Source organism: Danio rerio, chromosome 9, assembly GCF_049306965.1.
Source record: "Danio rerio strain Tuebingen ecotype United States chromosome 9, GRCz12tu, whole genome shotgun sequence".
Lineage (NCBI taxonomy): Eukaryota > Metazoa > Chordata > Actinopteri > Cypriniformes > Danionidae > Danio > Danio rerio.
In genome coordinates this window covers 23,076,760-23,104,722 of record NC_133184.1, presented here as the reverse complement: position 1 = coordinate 23,104,722, position 27,963 = coordinate 23,076,760, and the positions used below count along the sequence as shown (strand labels likewise).

The 27,963-nt window shown below is 35.1% G+C and overlaps 1 protein-coding gene across 1 annotated transcript; it reads left to right on the top strand.

Moving 5' to 3' along the window:
- Positions 1–16: 16 nt before the first annotated feature.
- On the top strand, positions 17–26,516 carry mphosph8 (M-phase phosphoprotein 8). The gene is made up of 14 exons (NM_001126433.2): positions 17–284; positions 9,140–9,289; positions 9,414–10,439; positions 12,278–12,359; positions 12,450–12,929; positions 15,929–16,051; positions 16,151–16,239; positions 17,211–17,351; positions 17,475–17,561; positions 18,251–18,405; positions 18,521–18,678; positions 20,248–20,372; positions 20,474–20,557; positions 25,372–26,516. Exons 1-14 carry the CDS (start codon positions 186–188, stop codon positions 25,411–25,413), a joined length of 2,841 nt encoding a protein of 946 aa, NP_001119905.1. The 5' UTR covers positions 17–185; the 3' UTR covers positions 25,414–26,516.
- The last annotated feature ends 1,447 nt before the right edge of the window (positions 26,517–27,963 follow it).

The following is a 27,963-nucleotide window of genomic DNA, read 5'->3' as shown; positions in this document are numbered from 1 at the left end:
TTCCCATGCCTATTCTGTCGGTTATTCCTTCGCGATCTGGCAACCCAGAGTACTATCCCCGACAGCGGGCTGCTGCTGTGTCCGTGTGTATGTGCACTAGTTCGGCTGTCGTGCGGCCTTCATGCTGTTAGCATATCCATATAAACGACTCGTAAGCGTCAATACACTGCTTAAATAAAGCATAAATGGCGTCCGGAGCCGAGAGAGCGGAGCCTGGAGACAGCGAACAGGATGAAGAAGATGTATATGAAGTGGAGAGGATTATTGACGTGCGAGTGGAGGAGGTAAGAGAGAGAGTCGCTTCGGATGCCATCTTGCTAGCCATGTAGCATGTAGCTATTACTGTCCTTAGTAAATACTGCAGACACGTGTATACCTAATGGGATAACACCAAGAAATTAGTTGATCTGGTGCGTTTAAAGGCTGCTCGTCTAAAAACAGCAACTTCCCGCGACACAGAGAGCCTGTGTTCACTCGCTGTAACTTTCTGACGGTTAACGTTAGCTCAGCTCGCCGCCCGGTTTGAGCAGTGGCGCGAGACAAATTCACATTCAAACGCGCCCTGCTCCTGTTGTTTACATCGCACCACTTTAAAGTCCAGCCTAATTAATACTTTAAACCGCGGAGTAAATCAACCCCACGCCTAAAATGCATGGCAGTTGTGTTGACAGCAGTGCTGCTAAAGTCGTTAAAGGGTTTAACGTTACATACACTGTTTGTTTATACATCCATACATGTGAAATGTGACATTATTAGTTGGTTAACCTTATACTTAAGCAAATATATATATATATATATATATATATATATATATATATATATATATATATATATATATATATATATATATATATATTTGATGGATGACTAAACATAATGCTTATGATCAGTTAACAGCAGACATTAAAGCTCAACACTTTTATTCCACCAACATCCTCTAAAAGTTAAACCCAGTACAAGATCACTGAGATTGTTTTTAGTTTTTCCTTGGTTTCATGTGTTGTTATCAGCATCTGTGAAACTGATATTGTATTGTGTCCTTGCTGCTTTGTTTCTGCATTTTATGTTGCCTCTTGGCCAGGTCGCCATTGTAAATTGGCTTACCTGTTTATATAAGGTTATTATTATAACTAATTCTTCTCCACACACAGTGTAAACAACGAACTAACTAAATAACGAATTAACTGAGTTTCATAAACATTCATGCGTGACATTTTAATCGTGTAGCTCGTAATATGTGATCCTAATGGCTGGAATGCACAACACTGATTCAGCATTTTCTTTTACAAAACATTTAAAATGATCAGTCTGTGCTTTTAGGTTTTGTAATCCAGTAACAGACCTTGAATCATGTTGTTCTCTGTGAAGCATTTCTAGATAAGAGCAGTTACAGCATTTTGGAAAGTGTGTTTACATTGTATTGGAATGTCTGTTTATATTTTTCGAAGCAACTCACCACAGAGTTATGTGATAATAAAAATATTAATCTGTAAACATTGTTTAGATTTTAAATAAGGGAAATAAACGTGTCATGTATATGTGACCAAAGAATTATGCAAGTTTACAGTGTTCAACATACTTTTGTAGAAATTCTGTGAATTAAACTGCACGAGCTAAAAGAAATAATGCTAATCAAAAGAAGAAAAGAGTTGGCTTACTACAAAACAAAAATTTTAGCATTTATTTAGGAAAAAACTTGGTTATGGATGCGACACCTCTCCGTTATGAATGTGACAGATGTGAAATTGGCACTTGTGTGACTGGCAAGTGAAATATAATAGTTTGAAAACTTTGACAGACACATTACTAGTACTGTTAAATACTTACTGGCACAAAAAACGTAGAAGCGGTTTGGATATTTTGGTGAAAACTTAATTTTTGTTATGGCAAGTTTGACATTGCATGAAATTGCTCACAGGCATTTTGCTCTGCTGTGTGTTTTGGAGCTTGGGGTCTGTTTGGATTCTGGATTTCCCTGCTCTTATAGACGCGTTACCCTAAGGCCTCATAAAGAGAGAAAACTCGTTGTATCACATCACTGACCCCTTTCATCACCTCAGTGACTGGAGATGCTGGGCTTTCTTGAGCACATGTGAAATGCTGACTGAATGATTTCTGCGAGGCTGTTTTACAGTGTCCTTCCAGCTGTGGCAAATGCGAGAATGAGCGATCGCTTCATGCCAGACTGCTCAGTTTATTTTTATGAGGCTCCATTCAGCAGCGTCTAATCTAGAAATATCACGTGGGCGTTTGTGTGTGGATGTGTGCGTCATTTGAACTCAAAGAACAGGTGCTGTGTGACAATGGGAGGGTTGTTATTTTGTTGTTTAATAACTCGAAAAGGAAAATGTATAATGATGTGGAGTGAACTGAGAAAACTGAAAAGACAACACTTGCAGATGAATTCTTGTTGGTTGAGGTATGCGAGTCTTGGGTAAGAGTGTTAACAAGGTCAGTTTTTGGAGGACAGATAACGCAGAAAGCATGTGAAATCCAGTGTTCTGTTGCTCGGTGCCCTTTGAGCTGCAGGCACTAATGTATCTGTAATGTGGGGGGTCACTGAGTGTATCTGTGTGTGAGAGGATCCCCCTCACCACTTATGCTGTAGAAGTGGGTAAAAGTACACTTTAAAGCTATTTAACTACATGGAGGCTGATATGATGTTGTAAGCTGATTTGTCCAACAGTTTGTTCGCTTTAAAGCAACAAAGAAACTTATTTGTACCATTTTCTCTTATAGCTGCCTTTATTTCATTTATAGCCACAGCTGTTTGTGGTTTAATTTATTTTATATTATTGTTATTTATTTAACTTTTGATAAGACTACCCATTATTGTCTAACACTTATAGTTTTAAAATTACATGAAATACTTCCTGAACAGTTGGGATTTGTATGTAAATCAAATCAAAATTAAATTTAAATGTTAAAGCACAATCTTAAATATATGAGTTATGTTATATAGATATATTTATACCTATATTTATAGATATTTGAATTAGAGCTGCACAATATATCACAGTTTCAGAATCAATATCACAGTGTGCACATCTGAACTAGTCGTCACATCGCAAGATACGCAGTGCTGAGTCTGAATTCTAGTTGACCAGGAGCCACAGAACACATCTGATTTGTAGAGTTTGCATGTGTTTTAAATGCCTGTGACTTAGCATTTCAACAGAGTTTACAACATTTGAGTCCAAATATTATGTGTGGAGGTGTAACAAAGATGTATTTTATGTAATTATTTATACAGAAATTACATGATTTATGCAACAAAAAAAGTTATTTTTGTCTTTGTTTTTAGTCCAAATATATACAGTTCAAAGCCAAAACAAGATTAATATACTTACCACATTGACAGATAATTTAGTTTAAGAAAATTTCTTCTTAAGGTGAAAACAAAACAATATTTTTACTTGATTTAAGTTTTTTTTTTAGATATTTGGACAAAAAAAAAAAAAAAAAAAAAATATATATATATATATATATATATATATATAGTAGCCCTAATTTGAATGTAAACATAAAACAGCTGTCATTATTATTGTTTATTTTATTGTGGTTTCAATAATTTTATGTTTTTAATATTGTTGTTGAAGTTAACTTTTTTAAGCCTTGTTTCTTGAAATGAGACAAATGAGACAGAAGTTACAATTTCTTTCAATAACTTGATGCTCTTAATAGCTACAACTGATGACAATAGACATTTTAAAATAAAAATAACTATATTGAAAACTGAAAATATAAAAATAAGTATATTTCAACGGCACAAATATTAGATTACAGTCTCATTGTTTTTATATATATATATATGTGTGTGTGTGTGTGTGTGTGTGTGTGTGTACACATACATACACAATGTGACTGTAATGTAATATTTGTGCCATTGAAATATACTTACTACTAAATATACACACTATACATAATATGATATAATACCTAATGCATTTTTGTTAAGATCTTGAAACCATATAAATTTCTGCTCCTGGAAGGAAGCAGTGTAACAGAAGGACTTTTTGAATGAGAAGTATTTCTGTGTCTGTAAATGTCAGTCTCAGAGTTTGTCATGATTTTATCCCAGTGGTGTCCATTCATCCAGAGTGCAACATGAGACAGTCAGTGATGGCCGTGAGCCAGTAACAACCACTCTCAGATCAACTGACAGCCTGTACTTACTAGACTACTGCTCTGTGGCAGACACACAGACAATTGTGCCTTTAACTCACTTGTTTACATAAATACAGTGATTAATCGCGTCTCGCTGCTCCTTGTTCTTGCACAAAGGCTGTTGTGAAGGAAAGTAGCACTTTAAGCCAAGACTTTTGAAAAATCACTAACCTACTGCAGTGCATTGTACACTAAGGTGAAACTGTAGGCAAAAATTATATATTTTTTTCCACCCACTTGTCAGTTTATTGATTTTTGTAAAGTGTTTCCACAGTGCAATTGATAGTAAACATCAAAAATACTCTAAAAATGTTTGGTGTCAACCAAAATTTGGGGAAAATATGGATAAACCTAAAATATTGGTTGCATTTTACTGAAATATATTGATCAGTTATATATGGATTAAATAAAAAACAAGCCCATCTGTATTTGTTTTATCATATTTTAATCCGAATAAAGAACCCCACATTTTTAAATGTAATTGTCTGTAATCTGTGCCATAAATACTCAATTTGGCAGCACTTACACAGTCCAAACTCATTGCAGTTTTATTAATATCTCTCTCTATTCTCAAGGTTTTACCAGGGATGTGTTCATACTTAATTAACATGTTGTTTCACCGATCATTCAGAATTTTAGTTTTTCTGGCTGTTCTCAGTATTTTGCTAAATAAATTCTTAAAATACCCTCCTTTAAAATATTTAATTCTTTATATAAGAATCAAAAAAAATGAATGATGGTATTTTTGGGATTTAATTTACACAATATATGTAATTAAACCAGTATTTCGAACTTAACTTTATTCAATGTTTATTTTTGATAGTGGAGAAACGGATTACAAATATCACGGCTCGGGTCACATTATGATTTTTAGTCATGGATCGCACTGTTTTTCGGGTCAGCAAAAATGGAAGGAGACAAATGTAATTTGCTTTCCATTTATTACAAAAACAGCACTGCAAGACACTTTTGGTTTTAAGAAAAAGAACTTAGAACCTGTAATTTTATAAAAAATAAAATAAAGAACTAATCAGCTGAATAAATATAAATAATATACTGTGAAAAATTCCCTATTACTACCACTGTTGCTGATGACGGTAAATGTAGAGATCTAACATTATAATTTGTGCAACCCATATTTATTTTTAGTCTCATTTTCAGTTATTCACTCATAAAACTTCATGTATAAACTGTTATGTCGCAATATTTCTGTGGTATTTGACTGTTTGTAACTTCATAACTAATTCAAAAGACTAAAGACTCAATCTCTTTCTTGATTTTTATGTTTTTCGAACACAGATTAGAATGCATCGATTTGAAGGATTAATAAATGTGCAAATCACCATCATTTATAATTTAAAGATCCCAATCTTTTAATGATTAATCGTGCAGCTTACACTGAATGCATTAATGCAGGCTAAACAAGTAGTAACATAAAGCATCTTTAATGAAACCCACCACATGCCGAATAACCTACACAACTTCTACCGTCATCATTACATTTTACAGGAAAGCCTAAATGCTTTCATACATGTGTTTTGAATGACGTGAGAAGCAATCTGTCTGTGATCGTCACAAATTTAGGATAAATATTAATATTAGTTTTAAATACTACAAGGAAAAAATATATTAATCCACGGGTCACAAGTTCCGAACCGTGGGTTGTGATCAATACGAATCAAAGATTAACCATGATCCGAAACACCCCTAATTTTTAATAATGCCCAATTTCCGTATTTAAATGTGTTCTTTAAGAAAACTTCTAATAACATTTTATTGCCATTAATAATGTATTCAGTCAAATGGGGAAATATGATGAATGCTACTTCTTATTTGAGCCCTATTTACATGACATGTCTTGCCTTAAAGGGTCACGAACCACCAAAACACATTTTTTGAGCTGTTGAAAGTCGTATATGTGTCCCACACTGCTAAAAACACTATTAGGACACATATATTTCACTAAAAAGTGTAAATTGGTTGTTTTTGCGTTATTTCAAGCAAATTCGTACTTCTGGTTTGAAACAAATTTTTGAAGCTTCGTCACAGCTATGACATAATCCTGTCTAAGGAGGATTATTGTTTACCTGAGAGCTATTCTCATCTGCAAACGCTGAGATCCGGATTCGCTTGTAGTCTTCTCTTAATAAAGACGCAGCTCTAGTTGCTGGTGATTGTCCTGTCTCTACAGATTTGGTAAGTGAGCGACCAGTGCTCTTTGTTTTTTCAGTTTGTTCGTATCGAACAAACTATTGCACCGAGTAAAAACATGTTAGCACTACAACCAAACTATAACCTTGTGTTGGATTTTCACCGTATTTTGTGACCGGAATAACACGCGGCTTTCTGACGCTACCTGCTGTGTGCATCTAAGTTTCCGGGAAATGCGGGGTTTTTTTTTCTCTCATTCTCTCATCAAACATTGCATGAAAAATACATGCTTACAGCAGTTCCTTGAATCAAATATCTCGTGAATGAACCTAATGAATGAATTTCCTGAATAAAAGTGCCAAACTGCAGTTAAACTCCACCATTTAATAATTTGGCAAATAATTCGACTACATGTCCATGTAAACAGTCACTTTGTCCCCTGTGGGTGTGTTTTGACCATGAAACTCGCGCATGCCAAAATAGACACTCCCACACCATGCCTCTTTTCTTCCTCTGACACTCCCCCCTAAACAATGCTGGACAAGCCCACTTTTCTGACTTTTTCCAAAGTAGAGGTGTGAAAACACCCTGCTGAAACGAGGGGGTTTCATGGCCCTTTAAGACAATGTGGCAATTCATACAACATCCACAAAAAGTTGGTCACCAGTGTTTTGAAACTATTAGGTAAAAAAGAGCAGAGGAAGCCCGTGCACTGTGTCATTTTGGATAAAGCATCATTTGCCTTTGATCTTCGGCTATTATTAATCCTCCAGCCAAAGTCGCAGGAAATGAGAGGAGCAGGGAATCGGCTGTGTTTGTTACTTAGCAACGCAGCGGATAATGAACTTCCCTTTGAAACTAACCTGTGGCGCTTGGGATGCATCTGCTAAGCATTAATTACTGCCTTAATGCGTCCTATAAACATCCCCCTTCTCATCTGTCTGTCATGTAGTGCACGACACTAGTGATAATGTGACAATACAGCCTGACTACTGTTTAATAGCTGAAAGCCAAATGTTTACTTTTATTTACGTGAGTGTTTGCCGTGTTAAATTGAACAGTAGCATTGGATAATTAAATCTCAGCATTATAGGTAACACTTTACTGTTTGGTTTGTTAACTTAATTAAACAGCATTAGTCAACATAAACCAACAATGAGAAATACTTTTGTGGTTTTTAATAATTTTAGTTGATGTTAATTTTATTTACTGATGTGTTTTTAAAATGTTTTCTACCTGGAACTAACATGATCAATTTTGTTTTTGATAACATTTAACAAAGATCTAATGTAAATTGTTGAATAATTAGGGCTCAATGTTCATTCATGTTAGTGACTGCATTGTTCAATGTTAAGGTTCTTATTATTATAAATCAATGTTGGATAACTATTAATATTTATAATTTTGTTGGTTACACGTTACAATAAAAGTTCATTTGTTTACAAACATTAACAGAAAGAAGGTATGAAGAATTTTCTAGCAGTCATTAATCTTTATTAATGTTAGGTAATAAAGTGTTCATGTTTGTTTACAGGCCATTAACAGCATCAACAGGTTGATTATTTTCATAATGCATTGGTAAATTTTAAAATTAACTTGAACTAAGATTAATAAATGCTATTAATTAATACTCTAATTAAATAAAGTACCAGGATCCCCTTTAACTATATTTCATAGAGTTTTGTTCAGGACTAAGTTTCTTTTAAGGAATAATTAGATTCATACCTTACCACAAGTTATCTTGATCACTCCAGGAAGAAGATTAATAAAAAAATACTTTTATTAACAAAATAAATCCAGTAAAAAAGATGAATAAAACAAGAACAAAACTAAATCCTTTACCTTATTCTTCAATATGACCAAGGGGCTTATAAGACTTACAATATATAGAAGTCTGTTTAAGCGTGCTGCAGGACTGTATGCTCCAGCCTTTTATACAGTATTCATGCCCATGAACACAGATGTTGGCCTTTTTAGTTAGATTAAAATATACATTTATTACTGCTTATAGCAATGTTGACCAAACCATTGTAATGAAACGACACTAAATGTAAATAGAGAAAAAGAAATTAAAAAATAAAATAAAAAATAAAAAAGTTCTCTTTTACAAACTAGGGTTATACTCTTGTTGTACAGTAATAAATCTCCACAATCATAGAATACATGTGTAGGGAAACGCAATTAAGCAGAGCAAAGATTTTGTTTATCAGCACTTGGGCAAGTCGTCCAAGGTCTACTCTTCCAAGGTCATGGCTCCTTATCGGTGAAGAACATCCTCCTTTCCTTATAAGTCTCCCGAACTTCATGTTTTGATTGCAATAATTTGATAGGAGTTTCAGTTAAACCATGTCCTCCTTTATTGTAAGCATTAAACTGACCAGCCTCAGTAAATCACTCTTGACCTCTGCGAACTCGACATCTCGTCATCTCTTATGGTTCTTCTCATCTCTAATAGCTGTTTCAGTAAGCATAGGAATGTCAGAATATGTAAGTGATGTTTTGTGTCTGGTACAGTTAATTATCAGATTAATAAACGGAAAGGGAGTCTAAAGTTTATAAATATTTAGACGCAATGCAAACGGTTAATTAATGGCATTGTTTTTTTTTTTGTTGAATTCTAATTGTGTGAGCCTTATACTTTGTGCTTGCAAATCCAGCAAAAATATATTCCTTTTGATGCACGCAGTGGTGAACAGCAGCATGCATTTGGGGGAAGTCTTGATATCCCCCTCCACTCTGCTTACCATGCGTTGTGGGCATGAAATTCTGGTGGAGATTGGAACCGTCAGTTTATAATCTTTGCCCTTGAATATTTTTGTAGGGAGAGGTGCTGTACAGGGTGCGATGGAAGAACTACTCCTCGGAAGATGACACCTGGGAACCTGAAGCGCACCTGGACGACTGCAAGGAGGTGCTGCTGGCCTACAAGAAGGCTCTGGCTGAGTTGAAGCCAAAAAAAGAACCTGCTATGGTAAGAGCCTTAAGATGTGTTCATATAAGCACAGTTTTTCCAAGAGCTACTACAGACAATGTAAAGTCTGGTTTGCTTGTTTAAGTCCTTTTGAATGCTAATTTTATGTCCATTGTACCTGAAGCTTCCGATGAAGAGTGACCTGTTTGATGCCGACTCTGAGAGTGACAGCGATAAAGAGAAACCCAAAGAGTCACCTATGAAGAAAAAGAAGAAGAAGAAAAAGAAGAAAATTGAGGACTCGGATGATGAGATGTCTGTGAGAGAGAAGAAGAAGAAGAAAAAGAAGGAAAAATGGCGAGAGGACAAGCCTCTGCCTGCGCCTGAGTCTGATGAAGAGGAGAGCAGGGATCCTTCACCCGCACCTTCTAAGAAAGAAACCAAGAAGAGGTTCATTGACTCTGATGATGAGGATGTCCCAGTTACTCCTAAGAAACAGAAGAAGCTTGACAAGCCTAAAGATGCAGGAAAGGTGAAGAAAGAGAGCGGAGAGGAACGCAAGAAAAAGAAAATCAAGTCCAAAAGAGAGATTGATTCTTCGGACGAAGATGAGAAGAGTGACGCGCCATCTGAGTCCCACACAGATGATACAACAAACACAGAAACAAATGATTCCTTCAAAACGACAACAAAAATCACAGAGAAACCCGTTCGTAGTGAAAGTGGAGGCGACCTCAAGCAGGTCAAGCAGAAGAAAGACAAGTCTGACATCAAGCTGCAAGGTTTCAAAGACCTGATACTAGAGAAGAAGCCTAAAAAACCAGAGGCTTCATCGGCAGCAGCCAAAGACGTTGGTTTGAACAAGATCAAGAGCCTTACTGGTAGCAAGAGCACTAGCAAGTCTTCTCGTAGTGAAGAAGAGCCTGATTCCAGTGACACAGGGGCGGCAGCATCCGCACCCAAGGCAAAGGTGAAAAGCAAAAGTCAAGAAGCTGCTCCGTCTTCTCAGAGGCTCTCCTCTGCATCTTCCTCCTCATCATCTTCCACAGCATCAACAGCCCCCATCAAACCCAGAGAGGATGAGGCAAAGGAAGAAGCTGGTGACAAAGCTAGTGCCTCCAACCTCTTTGAGAAGTTCCTGTTGAACTGTGAGGCGAAAGATCGAGCACCAAGAAGACAAGTGGACCAGAACAAGAGCGCAACACCAAAAGTACGTATTAACAAAGCTCTTGTGGACCATGTTCCGTTATTTATTTATTTATTTTTTATTATTATTATTTTTTTTATCGAGCTCTGTTATAAACGGTAGCTCGATAGTAACGGTTTATTTTCAGCAGACTATGAATAAGCCCAAAAGCTTAATTATGTCAATCACTCAGTCAAGTTCAGATGACCGGAAGCTACAACCACGAAAATGGAAAGAGCTGAAGATGAGAAAATGAAAATTACACAGACAGATTTTTTTTAGAAACCACCTAAAGGTACAAATAATGACACGTCTGATTAGTGATCATGTGCTGAATGTTAATCAATCATTTACACTTTTCAAAGAGTGGATAAAAGACTTCCAGTGGATTAAAGTCTGCTATAAAATGACTAGCCATTCACCGTAAAACTGGTGAGAAGGATAAAAAAAGCCGGTTTGTAGGTAAAAGTATTTGCCACTAAATCTCTCTGTTCTGTTAAATTCTTCATTTAATCATCAGGATGCTGTCAGCTGTGCAAGTTGCAGCTATATGTAAAATTTAAAACCACATACACCATTGCAAAATGGCTTGCATTTACTAAGATTAAACTATTGCTATTAAGATTATAAAATAACAAATTATATGACAATATCATCTGTGCAACATCAGACACCACCCATGAGAACCCAGCACAGTTATTGTTGCTCTAATCTCTGTTCATCTTATTTACGTCAAACAGTGCTTAAAGGGCCAGTGGACGCATGCAGATTTTAATTTTTTTGGTTTGATTAGTATTAATTTCAAATGCCATAAATCTGTGAATATAAAACTTGTTGTAACGGTGCTCATAATTTTTGGTAGGTGCACCTAAATTTTGGCCGGCGCATCTTAAGTTAGAAGCATTAGTACTACCAAGCAAAACATTTAATTTTGAGCCCCATCAACAATGTTTTAGATATTATTATTTTAATAATTCTAGAATAAAAGGGAAAATTGAGAGCTCAGTCTAGCTTTTGATTTTGAAATAATTAATTAGGAACTAATTAATAATTGTAGCTTGTTAGGTAAAAGTTGGATAAGAAAAATATTTAATGCCACCGATCAAAAGTTTAAAGTTTCTGAAAGAAGTATACATATTAGAAAATATATGCATTACTGATAGGGTTGTCACGATACTGGAATCTGGTACCAATCGATACAGAGATAAAAAAAAAGTTAATTTTTTGCGTACATTTGATCACTGTGGAGCCTGTTGTTAAACGGCGCTGATTTGCCATTGTGTTCACATGCTCAACAGAAATGACTGTAATTGGCCGTGAAAGTCATCGACCAAACTCACTGCTGTTTACTGAGTGTAACCACAAATACAGAGACACTGTAACATTTTAAGGCCATGATTTATCAGCAGATCACTCAATGGCAAATCAGCAGTGTTTAAGAATGTGCTCAACAGTTCTCAAATGTTAACAGGAAATGGACTTTTTTTTTTTTTAGTACCGAAATTCGGTATTGTGACAATCCTGATTACTGATCACAATTTTTTTACAGTACTGTGACGATTAGTTTGATATCAAGTCATCCTGCACCTTTTTTCGTAGACAGACTTGAGTGATATCTCTAACTGCCACCAGACCAGCCATGCTGATTCAATTGTAAAATACCGCATTTTCTGGGGAAATAATAAATAATTTAAAAATTGCAAACAAAAATGACATGGAAGAGAACTAGAGAACAGAATATCAAAGACAGAGAGGTCTATGATATTCTGCTCCATAGGCCTCAAGTTGGATACTTTAACATTTGCTTTTGGCAATCACTAAGAAAACCAGTGTAATATTTGTGATTTGAACTTCTTTTGCAGGGTGGCAGCAAAAATGACAAGAAAACAAAACCGTCAAAGCAGTCTCCGGGACGCAAACCTGATTCAGACAAGACAAAAGATGGTACAATACACTTGTAGCTGATGTAAATGTTTCGTTCTTAAATTTAATGTTTGATCACCAGATTTAATGACTTGATTTTTCACAAATCAGTGCCACGATCCAGTCAGAGTCCCATCTCCATGGAGGTTGATGAGAAACAGGAGAAGGGATCATCAGAGTTAGAAAAAAGTGAAAAATCAGATGAGCCGAACTTCAAATCTAAGGAGGAATTGCAACGGGAGCAGAGAGAAGAGGAGCAAAGGAAGAGGAAAGAGAAGATGGAAGAAGAAGAGAGAAAAAGGAAAGAAAGGATCGAAGAAGAAGAGAGAAAGAAGAAAGAAAGAATAGAGGAAGCACAGCGGGAGAGAAAAGCACGCCTGGAGGAGGCACAGAGATTTGCAGAGGAGGCCCGGCAAGAGCTAGAAAGGAAGTCTATGGCTGAGTCAATCGTGTCTCCAGACTCTACAGAAGACTCCAGGTGGAAGGACAAGAGGAGGAAAAGGAGGGATGACAGTGAATCACGGGTTTTCACCACCTGCGATGACAATCAGGACTCTCAGGAGACTGTGGAACGCTCAGACAAAACTCCTGGTTTGTACTTGGCCTGTCAATTAAAAGTTAAATCAACTTTTAAAATCATGCCTTGAGGCACCATCATTCTGTTAACTTACTCTAGAGCTACACAAGTGATGAAACTGAAATCACAGTGTGGCTTAGTTCCATTTTGCAAACTAATGTGACCATGGACTGGGGCTGCACAATATATCGTTTTAGCATCGATACTGCTATGTGCAAGTCTGCAATAGTCACATCGCAGGGATCTGCAATGTTGTCTGGATTATAGTTGACCAGACATTACAGTTAGCAACATAGTGAAGTCCTTTCAACATTAGAGCAAAAGTTTATTATTTGCACATGTTTTTAAGGCCTGTGACTGGAATGATTTGAAGCAAATTAAGCCATTTTGGGCACAAAAAATTAAATGTAGATTAATTGTATACTATACAATTATTTACTCAAAACAAAACAGTGTTATAATAATACTTTAAAACAGGTGAGTAAACGTTCCTTTTAGAGTTATTAGTTTACTTTATTTTTAAAAGAATTGGGTAAATCTGTTGATATTAAATCAATTATTTGATTATTTTAGTTATTATTATTGTTGTTATTATTATACAGTAATTATTTAATTTCTGTCTCTGAATAGTTTTTACTCCCCAGAAAATCATAAATCATTCTTTATTTGCATCTTATCTCTCTTGTATTAAACATTGCTTGGCAGTTTTTGATTATATTTTATTCAGATATGCTCTCCTATAGAACCATCTCAATCGATATAAATTATGAATTCTATACAAGCTATTCAAGTCATCTGGTGAAATTGCATTTATATTGTTATATATATATATATATGTGTGTGTGTATGTATGTATGTATGTATGTATGTATGTATATATATATATATGTATATATATATATGTATATATGTATATATATATATATGTGTATATATATATATATGTATATATATATATATATATGTATGTATATATATATATATATGTATATATATATATATGTATATAAATATATATATGTATATATGTATATATATATATATATATGTATATATATATATATATATGTATATATATATATATATATATATATATATATATATATATATATATATATATATATATATATATATATATATATATGTCACAGCCAATGAAAATATCGTTTACAATATTTTACAATATTGTGCAGTCCTACCATGGACCACAAAACCAGTCATACATATTTACTTATCTGAATCTGAAAGCTGAATAAATAAGCTTTACATTAATGCTTGCTTTTAATGGAGCAATACTTGACTGATTTCAATATATGGGCTCTGAGGGCTCAATAAAATCTAAATATTGGGAATATCTGCCTAAATGAAGTTCTTAGCAATGCGTATTACTAATCAAAAATTGTGTTTTGATATATTTGCAGAAGTAAATTTACAAAAAAAATATTCATGGAACATGATCTTTACACAACTCTTTGCGAGATGCTAATCGTCTAATCTGATTCAGTGATCTATGCTAAGCTAAGCTAAAGGTGCTCCCTCCAGACCTAGATATCAGCTAAATGGATTAAAAAATAGTAAAACTCTTAACTCTATGGAAAATGAGTCTATTGTCAAAAAAACTCAGTGTTCCTTTATTATTCTAATGATTTTTGCCATAAGAAATATCAATAATTTTGATCCTTAAAATAGGAATTGTTGTGCAGGGTCAAACACGTACGTACGTACGTACATGCATACATACAAATATATAGGTTAGGGTTAGGGGTAGCGCTAACCCTATATGTTTAGAATCCTTTTTCTAAATTCTTGTTTATTATACTGCAATATTATTATTTATATATAGTAATAATAATGACAAAATCTAGTTTGAATAAATATTAATAGGCATATCATCTTTTTAGATCAAATTCACAATTGTTTTAGAAACACTGCTATTTGTCCTCCTTTTGATCTTATTGTACTAGTTTGGACTTTATTTAGCTATAGCACATCTTGTGTGATCCATAAACATTTTTATTATTATATAATATTAGGTAAACATTATGTATTCTAATTATTATTATTATAAATTTATTAGTAACCATCATGATGATTCTTTTTTCTGATTTTTAATAACATTTTGGTCATTAAAACAAGAATTTTGAAAAAAAAAAAAAAAAAGACAAATTATCTTAACTCCAACAGAGCCCTACACCCACTGCACCATTTCTTTACAATATATTATGCAGATTTTTAATTTGTTTTACATCATGTCATGATATATACATGCATACATACAATACAAGTAGATAAAAGTTCTCTTTTATGTTCACTCATCTATTGTACATATATATATATATATATACACACACACACACAATGAATCACAGTAGACAAATATAAAATAAAGAAATAAAATAATATAGTTAGAAATTAAAATAAGATAAAACGGAGGTAGGAAAAAAATGTGAGAAGCAAATAAACAACGGTCAAAATGCAAATATTAAGTTTGGATCCATTTGCTTTATATATGTCAGCACTAGCTGCCAAATAAGCTAAAATGTTTAGATTCGACTATCGAATCAAGATGGTACAAAAGATTCCTTATCCATTGATTTAAAGGTTGGAGGAAATCCACTTGAGCAGTATAAGATGTATAGCAAATAACGTTGAAAGTGAAGTCATACTTTTGGTATTATTGTCTAAACTGGGATCTGTAATTAAACCAAAAATTCCTATAATAAGGCAAGGGTCAATTGATACATGCTAAATATTTTAAAAGAAATTAAATAATTATCGCCTTAACTTGCTAAGTTAGCACATGACCAAAACGTGTGTGTGATTAGCTCTCTCTACTTCACATCTATTACATAAGGGATTTATTGTTGGTGAAAATTTTGCTAACTTTGCCTTTGTCCAGTGTAGGTGATAGACCATTTTACTATCATGGTGATTTCTAATATAGCAGGCATCTCAATATGTTTTTGAGAAACATCCCTGAAAACCAGTAACTGTGTGTCTCTTTGTGTGACAGACAGGGGACCACCATCCCTTAATCTTGGCGTTGAGCTCAAGCTAGACTGGATGACACTGGAGGACTTTCAGAAACACTTGAATGGAGAGGATGAAAATCTCTCTCCGCTAGCCTTAACACCCAGTGAGTAATACAATAGCCCACACCTCTCCTGAATAGCAGATTTGCAAGTATTCTTCAATTTCATCCTCTTATGCTTTTTGTTAACTCTTTGACTCTTAGCCGAGCTACGAGAAGCAGTGAAGAACGGGAATTACTTGGCGGTGAAACGTGCTCTTAGTTCAAAAGAGGACTACAATCTGGACCAGGAGGTGCGCCGCTTAGTTCTTGTATATTTTTTTCTTCCTCTGCTGTGTCTGTCTTGAAATTTGTATTATAAGTAACTGGGTCATTCTGATCCCTGGGATAAGCTTAACCTAATTATGCATAAAACTTAATAATTTAGTGGTGTACAATACTGAAAGAAACATTTTGATCGTTAATTTATTTTTTGGTAATAATTTTTATTATGTTTTTTGTTCTGGTGCATTGATTGGTTTAGGGCTGTCTTTGATAAATTAATAGGTCTCAAAATTGATTTCTGGAAGGCCGCAGCTCTACACAGTTGCTCTAACCCTAAGCAAACAGCTGGTCCAACTAAGCAAGGTGTTCAAGACTACTAGAGACTATAGACCAGGTGTGATTTGGAGGTGGTTGGAGTTAAACTATGCAGAGCTGCAGCCCTCCAGGAATTGAGTTTGAGACTATTGATTTAATTCAATGTGTTTATTGGTGAAAAACATACAGTATTAATGTAATTCACTAGTATTAACTACAAAAACGAACAAAAAAACTAATAAGAGGATGTTTTTTGCTTTCAAAACTTCTGAATTGATGTTAGAAATGATTATAATATGAATTATTCTAACTGCTTTGTAATGGGCCTCATCACAGAGCGAATGCTTTTAGACTTTCCAAATGAGTGGCATTCTATATTGTCAGTTTACACAATGTTAAAACAATAATCATGATCATATCATCCGCGGCTAGAAATATTGCACATGCCTAGCAGAGTTATGTTATCGTTAATAGTTCATTTATACATACCTGCTACTATGATTAAAATATTTAATTTATTTAATCAATCCAGAAAGATATTTTTAGGATCAAGGGTGAATAGTTATGCCATCTACCAGTAGTGTCTAACTAGACGTTTGATGTTTATCCATACCTTGAGAACTGCTGTTTTAAAAGTTGTAAATAACTCTCTCTGAATGTTTTGTATGTCTGCTGCCACCTGCAGGACTCTAGCGGTATGTCTTTAACGCTGCTGGCTGCTGCAGGCGGTCAGGATGACATCCTCAGGCTGCTCATTAAGAAAGGAGTAAAGGTCAACTCCAGACAGAAGACTGGCACCACGGCACTGATGCATGCTGCTGACAAGGTGGAGAAAACCAAGGTTTTACTCGGGGAAAAAAATCATTTGTTCACTTTATTCACTAATAAAGGATCATCTTAGTCAAATATTGGGTTTATGTCTATTAATAACTCAGTCTGTTTGGTGCAGAACTTCTTGACGACAGTGGCCATTCTTCTGGAGGCAGGAGCTTTTGTAAATGCTCAAACTCTGGGTGGAGAAACGGCTCTCATGAAGGTGAGAAGGTTGTTAAACTGATATGAAAGGAGTAATTGGTTTTGTCAATTAACTATAGATTAATCTTGATGGTTAATTGAGTTGACAAGTTATCTAGATTTTCTTCCTGAATGCAAAGTTCAGAATGTTTGCAAATTTCGCTCTGTTTTTAAAAACAAGTCTCAATAGCTCACTAAGAAGGCATTCAATATGACGAAAAAACAATAGGACGAACATAAATAGTGTAATTTAAGTACTATTACAATTTGAACCTTTCTGTTGCAATATTATATATTGTAAAATTTAAGTCAGTCATCTTTATTGTTCCAGCATCACATTATTATTATTAGTAGTAGTATTTTTTTAATTCTTTCGATCAAAATTTCAACATTACATTATATTACTGTTTTTGTTCTGGTTGTGCTAGTTGATATTTGTATTTAGCAATTTATTAAGAAATTTTGAATAAATAAGTTTTAAAAACCTGTTTTTCTATTATTTCATAGTACTTATTTGCAGAACATGATGGAATTTTTGTAACTAGGAAGTATTAAAACCACACATTTTTAAATGTAATTATATATAATTAACCAAACTTATTTAGTTTTACTTATATAGTGGAAGTGGTGCTTTAATTGTTAACAGTTTGTGCTATTTTGTTATAGCTTGTGTTAATGACAGAGTTAAAATGACTATGTTGTTTTTCTAAGGCTTGTAAGAGGGGCAATGCAGATGTGGTTCGCCTCCTGCTGGAATATGGAGCTGACTGCAACATCCTATCCAAACACAAGAACACTGCCTTGTACTATGCCAAACTCAGTAACAATCTGATGGTGTATGATCTGATCAAAGACCACATGCAGACGTGAGTATTTTATTGCCATATTAGACAGATCACTGGCCAGTATTTATAAAGAACACATCATTGTTAAAAGCTGGAATGAAAATAAGACAAGTTTGTGTGTGCAAACGTATCACAGGTTATCAACAGTAGCGGAGGAGACAATCAGAGCTTATTTTGAAACCCGACTGGCTCTGCTGGAACCTGTATTTCCTTTGGCTTGCCACAGATTGTGTGAGGGACCAGACTTTTCACTAGAGTTCAATTACAAACCCCCACAACACGCACCAGGAGAAGGTGACCCAAATTCTCTATAACCTTAATTTCACTTACCTTAAAGGGGTGGTCCACTACAATATCATATTTTAAACTTTAGTTCATGTGTAATGTAGCTGTGTGAACATTAGCAACATCTCTGAATGTAAAAAGCTCAAAGTTCAATGCAAAGGAAGACCTTGGTTTTTACAGAGTTAGCTTAGCAAAGCCTACAATTAACAAATTTTGGGGACTACAAAAAATACTTCCAGCCCTTGTGAGATCACAAATGTTCTTTTACCGCACACACAGACTCCGCAGCTAAGGGCCGTGGCCATAGGCACTGTGACGCTGTTTCCACAGAGCTTCGTCTGCTTCTGTATTTGGGCTTCCAAAGGACACGACACAAAGACTGAAGTGCTTACAGTTCAATATTAATTATGTTCCAGAGAATTATAAAATACATAGCAAGCATGATTTGACAAAACACAGCTTCCAGAATCTCTCCCAGTTCAGTGCTGGATTTGGTTAAAATCTCCTCAAAGCAGAAGCTGTGAACTACAACCCGTAAGTGTATTTATTTGTCAATTGATCATGACATGTACAGTGTGTAGCGTTAACGTTATGCTGTAGCAACGATGTAAACAATGGGTAATGCTGTTTTGCACCGCAAACGATTTAGCTACAAATTAATATTTATCAGTCAAACTGCTGTAAACACACACACACACTTCACCAGCACGTGCAGCAACTCTATGTGTGTGCGCGATGTTGCATTGATTCTCTTTAGGCAGCTTTTCCATGCATTTTACATCTCAGATAATGAAGTCACAAAATATATGTGAATGATACATATTACTTACACAGGCATATTCCGGATATATGTGTAAGATGTTGTGTAACGCGTTGAGTTAAAAAAAAAATACAGGATAGCTTACCTAACTTGTGTAGCAGCAGAAAAATAAATCAAGGCTCACACAGGTCGCATCCCACATCTTGTGCTTTATTCTTCTGTCACGATATATTACAGAAAATAACTTAATCCGAGCATCAGAGGAAAAAGAAAAAGAAAGTCCCACGCTTGTTACACACATCTACAGAACGTTCACACATTCACACACACACACACACAGACACAAACACACACACATAGACACACGCAAAAGCGATGTCTCTTAAATTAGCAGCACCCCATTTTCACTCGTTACAGACACTTGTCAGATGTTATTTTAGAGAGCAGGCAGGAGGTTGACTGAGGTTTACACAGCAGAAAAGTGTGTGCTTGGTCGGGTGTGACGTGGAGCCGATCCGCGAATCGCAGCACACTATGACAATGACCAATCAGAGTCACTTGAAGGCGGGCCTTTCAGAGGAACTAGGAAATATGACAGTCGTTTTCATCTTAGCCGAGTAGCTGTATATAATCAAAGTGAGATTTATGAAAAAATACATGATTTCCTTCAAGTGAAACATGAGCACACATTGCTTTGCATTTTATAAACAGAACCAAGCCTTAAAATTACATTCTGGACCACCCCTTTAACTGTGTATCAAATCTGGCCACTTCAAATGCCAACAAAGTGTTTAATATCATTGTGTTATATGTCTCAGGTTCTGGAATCCTACTCTTTATCTTCCATGCAAACTTCCTCAATGAAATCACAGCTAGACTCTGCGGGCCCTGTAGTGTTCATGCTGTGGTACTGAATGACAAATTTCAGCTGCCCATCTTCTTGGTAAGACACTGATGTCATTATTGATCTTTTCAAATGCACAGTCTCTTTGTTTTGTTGATTGTCTTCAGTATTTCTGACTTTGCGTGCTGCTCTCCCTGCAGGACAGCCATTTCATTTACTCTTTCAGCCCTGTTCAAGGAGCCAACAAAATGTTCATCCGTCTGGCAGAGTCCCCCACAGCTAAGGTAATTAATTAAACTGTGACTTTAATAAATATGTGAGATTGTGTACATTTTCTGTGCATGTACAGACGCAAGTGGGAATAATTGAGGTTTTGCATCCGTAAAAGAGCTAGTTGTAGCTAATTTGGATTCCCTGGTTTATTGAAAATATCCGGCATGAAATGAAAATTGATGCAATTTTTTGGTCCATGTTATTCTGAACAGTTAATCAGTATAATCTTTTTTCCCTCCAAAAGTAATACTAAGTATAAGCATGAACTGTCCAAACCCACAGTCAGCCCTAAACCCCTGTCACCCCAATGGTAGAGAATAAAACTAAGCAGTACAAGATCAAAAACATAATGGAAAAAAGGTTTAATAATAAAAATAATAGTAAATATAGGATCCCAGTTGTTGTATAATTTGTCAACAGAGCCTTTAAATGTCAACCTAATCTTTTTCTATAGAAAAAAACATCAGATATTGTAGCCATAAAAAAGTGGGAGGAGGTTTAGAAGACTTTCTGAGCAATACAATCCATCTCCAGTCAGTGAGCTCAAGGCTATCAGATTAACATTCTTTCTGAAAATGAATCCCAAATCGCTGAAATGTCAAAAACAGCAATTAATAAACATAGTTCAAGAGAAATATTGATAATTTTAGATAAAGTATCAAAACAAGAATACCAAAGTTAAATAAAAGATCTGTTACATTACCACAGTAGCATTGGCAATAAATTAAAAGGACAAAATATTTTGTTTTGTCATAGAATCATTCTGAGTAGTTGTTCGTTTTCATTTAAACCATTTTTCAAATCGGCCTTTAGTTTTAATTTTTAATTAATTTTTTTATCTTATCCATTAATAATAGCAGTGTTTCCTGTAGGATTTTTTTTTGCTGTGGTGGCAGGCCCTTCAGACGGATCTTCCAACTACCTATGGCATCATTTTAATGACAAACGTTGTGAGCGCAGCATTACAAGTTGAGATCACATTCATGTAATATGAACATGTGAATCTCTTTACTTACAATCTGATTTACTCAGTTCGAGGTCTAACTCCGTGCCAACGCATACCTGTAGATGTGTTAAAAAATAATGAGAATATATTCAAGTCCTGATCAGGATGTAAGGTCCAATTCTGATCGAGTCTGAAACCTTGTGATTGGGCCCGATTTCCGATCACGTGATCTGATCTGAACCTCCCTTGTAATGAGTATGTCTAATAAATGTCAATAAATGTCTCATTTATAAGATTTGCTTGGAATATTTATGAATGTCTCCAATAGACCTACAGAGCGGCATTATTTAGTCCTAAAGTAAAGTGAAACGGCCATAAACTTCAGCAAGATAAAATCATTGTATGCAGAACCATAGAGCTTTATCTATGAATAAAGGATAATTATGGAAACTGTGTTTATCATGACTAAAAGCAACGTTGTGTTTGCTGGCCTCACGCATTGCGCAGCCCTGTCAGTCAGTAAGGATGTAACTTGCTGCTTTGTTTACACTGCAAGATAGCTCTGCGACGGGTTTCACACTGCATGACTTTACAATAGGAAGAATCTCCAACAACTCTGTCCAAACTACGTCTCACAACCAAAAACACATAGTGTGTTTTTTGTTATTAAATACATAATGACAAAAAAGCCTTTAATGGGGTAGAAAATGTGCAAATTTGCTCACCTGGGTTTGAAGGGAATTAGAAATTTCTCCTCAACTTTTTTCTTTTTTGACCTGGTTCTGTATTGCTCAGATGACACATCAAACAGACACGGGTGCTCCTGCCAAATTTACACCAGTTTTTACATTTCTTGTGTCCAAATAAACTGAAAGCGAGCACTTAACTTCTTCCACAACCTCCTGCTGGCCTGCAGATACCCATACTAGTGGAAGCTGCTCTCTCATTGGCTGTAGTTGATCGCCGATGTTAATTTCAGTAAAAACTCATTTCACGCGGCAAGATTTGTTTGTTTGATTGACTTTATTAATCCCCAAAGGGAAATACACATCACAGCAGAGCTTTCCATACCACAAATAGACTAAATAGGTTACATCTATATAAAAACCTTAATAACATTACATTCATATTGCACACCTTATATCCAAAAACAATGAGTAAACACTTATACATGTCTAATAACTATTACAATTCAGCACAATTCATCTAGTATGATTTTGGTTATACAATCTGATCAAAGTTGGTAAAAATGACATCATCCGATCATGTGCAATCTCTTCTATAGAACAGAACCTGCCCTTTTTTTAAGCTTATTTAATTTGTTTTTCTCCTTCTCCAACAGTCCCCCTCTCCCTAGCAGATTACAGCATACAGAATCATAGAAGACACCACATAATCATAAAGTTTTCTTTCTTTTTTTTTTTTTTTTTTTTTACATTTTTTTATTTGTTGTAGCAATAAATACAGTACAATGGTTCCACTTAAGAAAGTGTACATTTCCCACTGCTCAACATTTTTGTTTTCTACAAACTATAAAGTAATAGAACACAATACAAATAAAGTTTCATGAAATAAAATATATGAAAATAACAGTAACAATAAAATGGTAACAGAAATAATAAAACTAAATATACATAGCTCAAGAGAGGGTCAAATCTTTATTTATTCACTCAACTTTAGGTTATTGTTAACTGTGAATTTCTAATCTAAAGAGAGGATTAAGTGGGCGGGTGCAATAGGTTGTAAATTGAAAATTGTTTGTTCTTTGGATGGAAATTAGATATGATAAGTATATAAAATATAATATAATATTTTTATATTTTTATGAAGATTGGATGGAGCAATCTAATGTAATCAGTCCACTTGGACCAGATATTTCTAAATGCATTAGTTTGAAGTCGAAGGGAGAATGTAATTTTTTCCATCACATAAATATTATATACCATCTCTAGCCATTGTTGGGTTGTTGAAGATTCAGGAAGTGACCAGTGTCTTGTAAATGCTTTTTTCCCTGTGATTATTAAAATATCAAGTATTTATTAGATTTACTTATTTGGATATCTGAGCTTCCAAAATAAATAACCAAGAATTGAAAGGGTAGCGTGATATTAAGTATGTTTTCTATTACTTCATGTACTTCTATCTAAAATTGTTTGTTTACTGGATATTCTCAAAAAATGTGCCAGTGATTAGATTCCTGAGACCCACATAGTCTCCAGCACTTAATGTCCTTTCCTGTGGCGTATGCTCTTTGTTTTGGCGTGATGAAAAATCTTATTAGACATTTCCATCCAAAGAATCCTAAAAAGATTTTAACAGTGTCTGATACACACCAAAGGACCTCAGTCGTCTTCATAAATGAATGCGGCTCTGACCCTTCTTATACACCTGAATTCTATCTTCAGACCAATCGAGCTTGTTGTTCAGATAGACACCCAGGTACCTATATGATGAAACAATCTCAATTGCTGACTCCTGTATAAACACTGGCACCGCTTGTGGTGGGTGTCTACTAAAATCAACAATCATTTCTTTGTTTTTTTAGTATTAAATTTAAGACTATTTGTTTCACACCAGTCAGCAGATCTTTTTTAAAGCAACCTAAACTCACTCTCATCATGATCCTTTATGTAACCAACCATTGCAGAGTCATCAGAAAACTTCTGTAGATGACCATTTTTGGAGCTGTATTGAAAATCTGACATTTAGAATGTAAATAAATATGGAGCTAAAACTGTTCCTTGAGGAACACCCATGCTACTCATTACAACTTGTGACACACAGTTATGCATCCTAACATACTGTGGTCTATTTGTGATCTAGACAGTTAACCAAACCAACTTTCCATACTTTTTTGTAAACCTTCATTTTCTAATGTTGCCCTCAGTAGTGCAGGCTGAAGTGTTGAATGCACTTGAAAAATCTAAGAAAGTGACCCCAACAGTATTACCTGATGTTTGCAGATGACTTAAAGATTTGTGCAAAAGATAAATAATTGCATCATCTACCCCTACACCAGTTGTGTACGAAAACTGCAGTCTGTCCTTAAAGCACTCAACAGCTGCTTAATATACTTTGAAACTAATCTTTCAAAAAGTTTCATCAACTGGGCTGGTAGAGCTATTGGTACTGGGACTGGTACTACACATGATGCCTTCCATAAAATGGGAACTCTTTCCAAAGGCAAACTCAAAATAAATATGTAATGAACCACCCAACAGATTTGATCTGCACAGGCTTTAAGAACAGAGCTGATGCTGTCAGGTCCTGCAGATTTCTTCCCTTTAATTCTCCTCAATCTATTTCATACTTGTTCTATGGTTACGTCTAGTTTAGTAACAGACTCACAAGTAGAAAAATTAGATGTTAAAACTGACGGTGGATTTAAAAAGAAACTCTGTGTTCTCGGATGACACTGAATCGCAGACAGGTCCAGATATTTAGCACGCCAAATATCTCACGGGCATCCGCGACTCATCTGCGATTCTCTCAGATCGCTTCTTTGATAGTTCACACTGTGGGATTGTTACTCGCTTGTGATTTCAGGCGTTTGTCGGCGAGTTAAAAATCGGGGCTAAAAACATACAGTCTGAACTTGCATTAAACAAATATGCATAGCATTAATACGATTACAGAAAAGTTCACTCTGTTATAGTTCACTTACATTTTTAAATGTTTGTTGCGATTATAACCCACTATAAAAAAATAAAATAAACATTTTGAATGTGAAGCTGTTATGTAGCCGTGGCGGGAATGTATTTTGGTGTGGCGCCCCGCCATGGAAGAATGAATGTAGCTGAAACTATGAGTAGACGACCATAAAAAGTGTGAAGGAAGCAATCTTAATGAATATTAACAGTGTCTTTCTTTTTTCCACAGGTGAAACTCCTCATTTGTGCGTACAGAGTCCAGCTACAGTGAAGTCAGAGGGTCACTGCAGGAGCTCGTCCTCTCCAAAAACTGAGACTTTTCCTACACCTGCTGAACATGAGATTCTTTAGGAATGGTTTAGTTTTACTTGTGTGGAATAAACTGAAAGACAGTAATACTAACAGGTCAATGACAACAGTCACAGTTCTCAGCGTGACTTATAAGTTCTTGTTTAGCTAAGTGTTGCAACCAGTTTCCAGAGGTCCGATTTTTGTGAATTGAAACTGCATCACCCTCGAGGTCAGCATGAAATATGATAAATTCGGGCTTGCGTCTGAAGGTCATTTGTAAATCTTGTTTGTATAGTGTTCCTTTTATTTCATTTCTTTTTAAATAGAATAATTTATCACTCCAGATTCTCACCCACTGTTTCGTTTTATGTTCGGTGTGTTTAACCAGACAGCGCACTTGTCTGATGTGTGCAGAATGAATGAAAGAATGAGCAGTTCTCATCTCCCTGTTGCTTTGCATTCTAGGGGCCACAAAAAAAAAAAAAAAAACTGGACACCAGTGTGACTGAACATCAGAAACGTGTGCTTTAAAACATTTTCTTTGCAGAGAATGTGATTTTAATCCTAAATTGGATCTATAATGAAGCCATTATTTTTGGAAGAAATGTATGAATGTGTACGTTTAGCTTGTTCACTATTTTAAGGGCTAATGTGTGATTGCATTGAGAGGAGGATCCACACAGGTTGAAGTCATCCAGGTAGAAGCGATTATTAGAACGGGTCACTTTTATGCTGGTTAGCAGCGATCGTGACTCTTTTTACATGTCGTCGTGCAGGTTGAACACCAGCCCGGTTTAATTTCTTATTAGATTTCACATTACAAATCAAATCACTTGACTGAACTGAAGAGTCCGATCTTATTTTGAGTTTGGACGTGCAGTGAAGGCTTCTTCTATTGTGTTGTTCATGGCCTGCCTCTCTTCGTCCTGTCATTGTACTATTAGTAAGTGAGAGAACGACTGCTCATTGATTCATTTCCTCTTTTGACTACAGTAAATAAACTGTACATATATTTCCATAACAATCAGTTTTATTCTTTTCTCTTTAATACAGAAACAAGGAATAAACGGTTCTCTAAACGTGCAGCTTTAAGAGTCTTTCGTCAGTGTAACAAAGCAGAGCAAATGTAATTTCAAATGTTTTCAAATGGGAAAGGTGGCCTGTAGCCAGCAAGCACACAAGAGTTGCTAATAGAATTGACTACTGTGTGTGTGTGTGTGTGTGTGTGTGTATATATATATATATATATATATATATATATATATATATATATATATATATATATTCCATAAGGGCAGCAACAAAAACACTACATTTACAAACCCATCTGATAAATATACACACGTGTTTGTGTTCTTATTTGGCATGTATTCATCACATGCAGAGTAATATGAACTCTTGGACATTATTTTTGCTACAGCTAAATGAGTATATGTTCCTTTCCACTAATAAAAGACTAAAATTGGTCTTAAAGGGATAGTTCACCCAAAAATGAAACCTCTTTTACTCACTTGTTTCAAACCTTTAAAAAAAAGTTAAGAAAGCTTAAAGTCTGTAATTTTTGGGTGAACTATATATTTAAAATATAAAGCAAAGAACTACAGGGGACTAATAAAATAGACTAAACAGATGACTGTGGATAGTGTGCCAAAAACAGATAATTCTGTCATCTTAAAATCTCTCGTTTCAATCCTGTTTTCACTTCTTTTCCCATTTGTTGAACACAAAGGAAGATCTTTTGAAAAATGTTGGAAACCAATCATCGACTGCCATTGTGTTTTTCATAACGTGAATAGCAATGGCATCCCGTTTCCAACAATATTTATAACTTTATATTGTGCGTTCAACAGAAAAAACTAATTCTTAAAGAGTTGGAACCACTTGAGGCTGAGTAAAAGGGGAGTACGTTTTCATTTCTGTGTGAACTATCCCTTTTAAAGTGTTTGAGGGATCCACTTACACGTGAACATCTTTTAAAAACTAAAATACAGGAGTGTTTATATCTGTCATGCAAACTAATGTTTAACTTACTGCCACCTCGAAATACTACAAATGTAGTACAAAAGTTAAAGAGAAAACAATACCTAATGTTTAATTAAAAAGAGTCTCATTCTAGTCTGATTATATCAACTTGTGCACGCGTTGAAGAATTCTGGCTCAAGCACGTAAGTATTTCTGTATATATTGTATTGCATCGTTGTCCGACACTGTCAGTGTGTGTGTGTGTGTGTGCAGTGGATCACATTAGGTTTCACAAACTGCGTCACTCGATTCCATCCCATCAGTGTCATCAAGTCTTCAGAAAGGGATTGTTCGTACCAAAAGGACGCTTGTTTTATGCAATCGACTTCTCAATTAAACTTATCTGTTGTATGTCGAATGGAATTAATTATCACAGAACAGAAAGGTGTTTTTTTAATATGACTCTTACGCAATGCAGTTGGTCATATACTGACCCTACTGCATGTGCTGCTTAGTGTTTACATCACACTTTTGTTCAAATACACTTATTGAAGGCTTCAGTAACAGC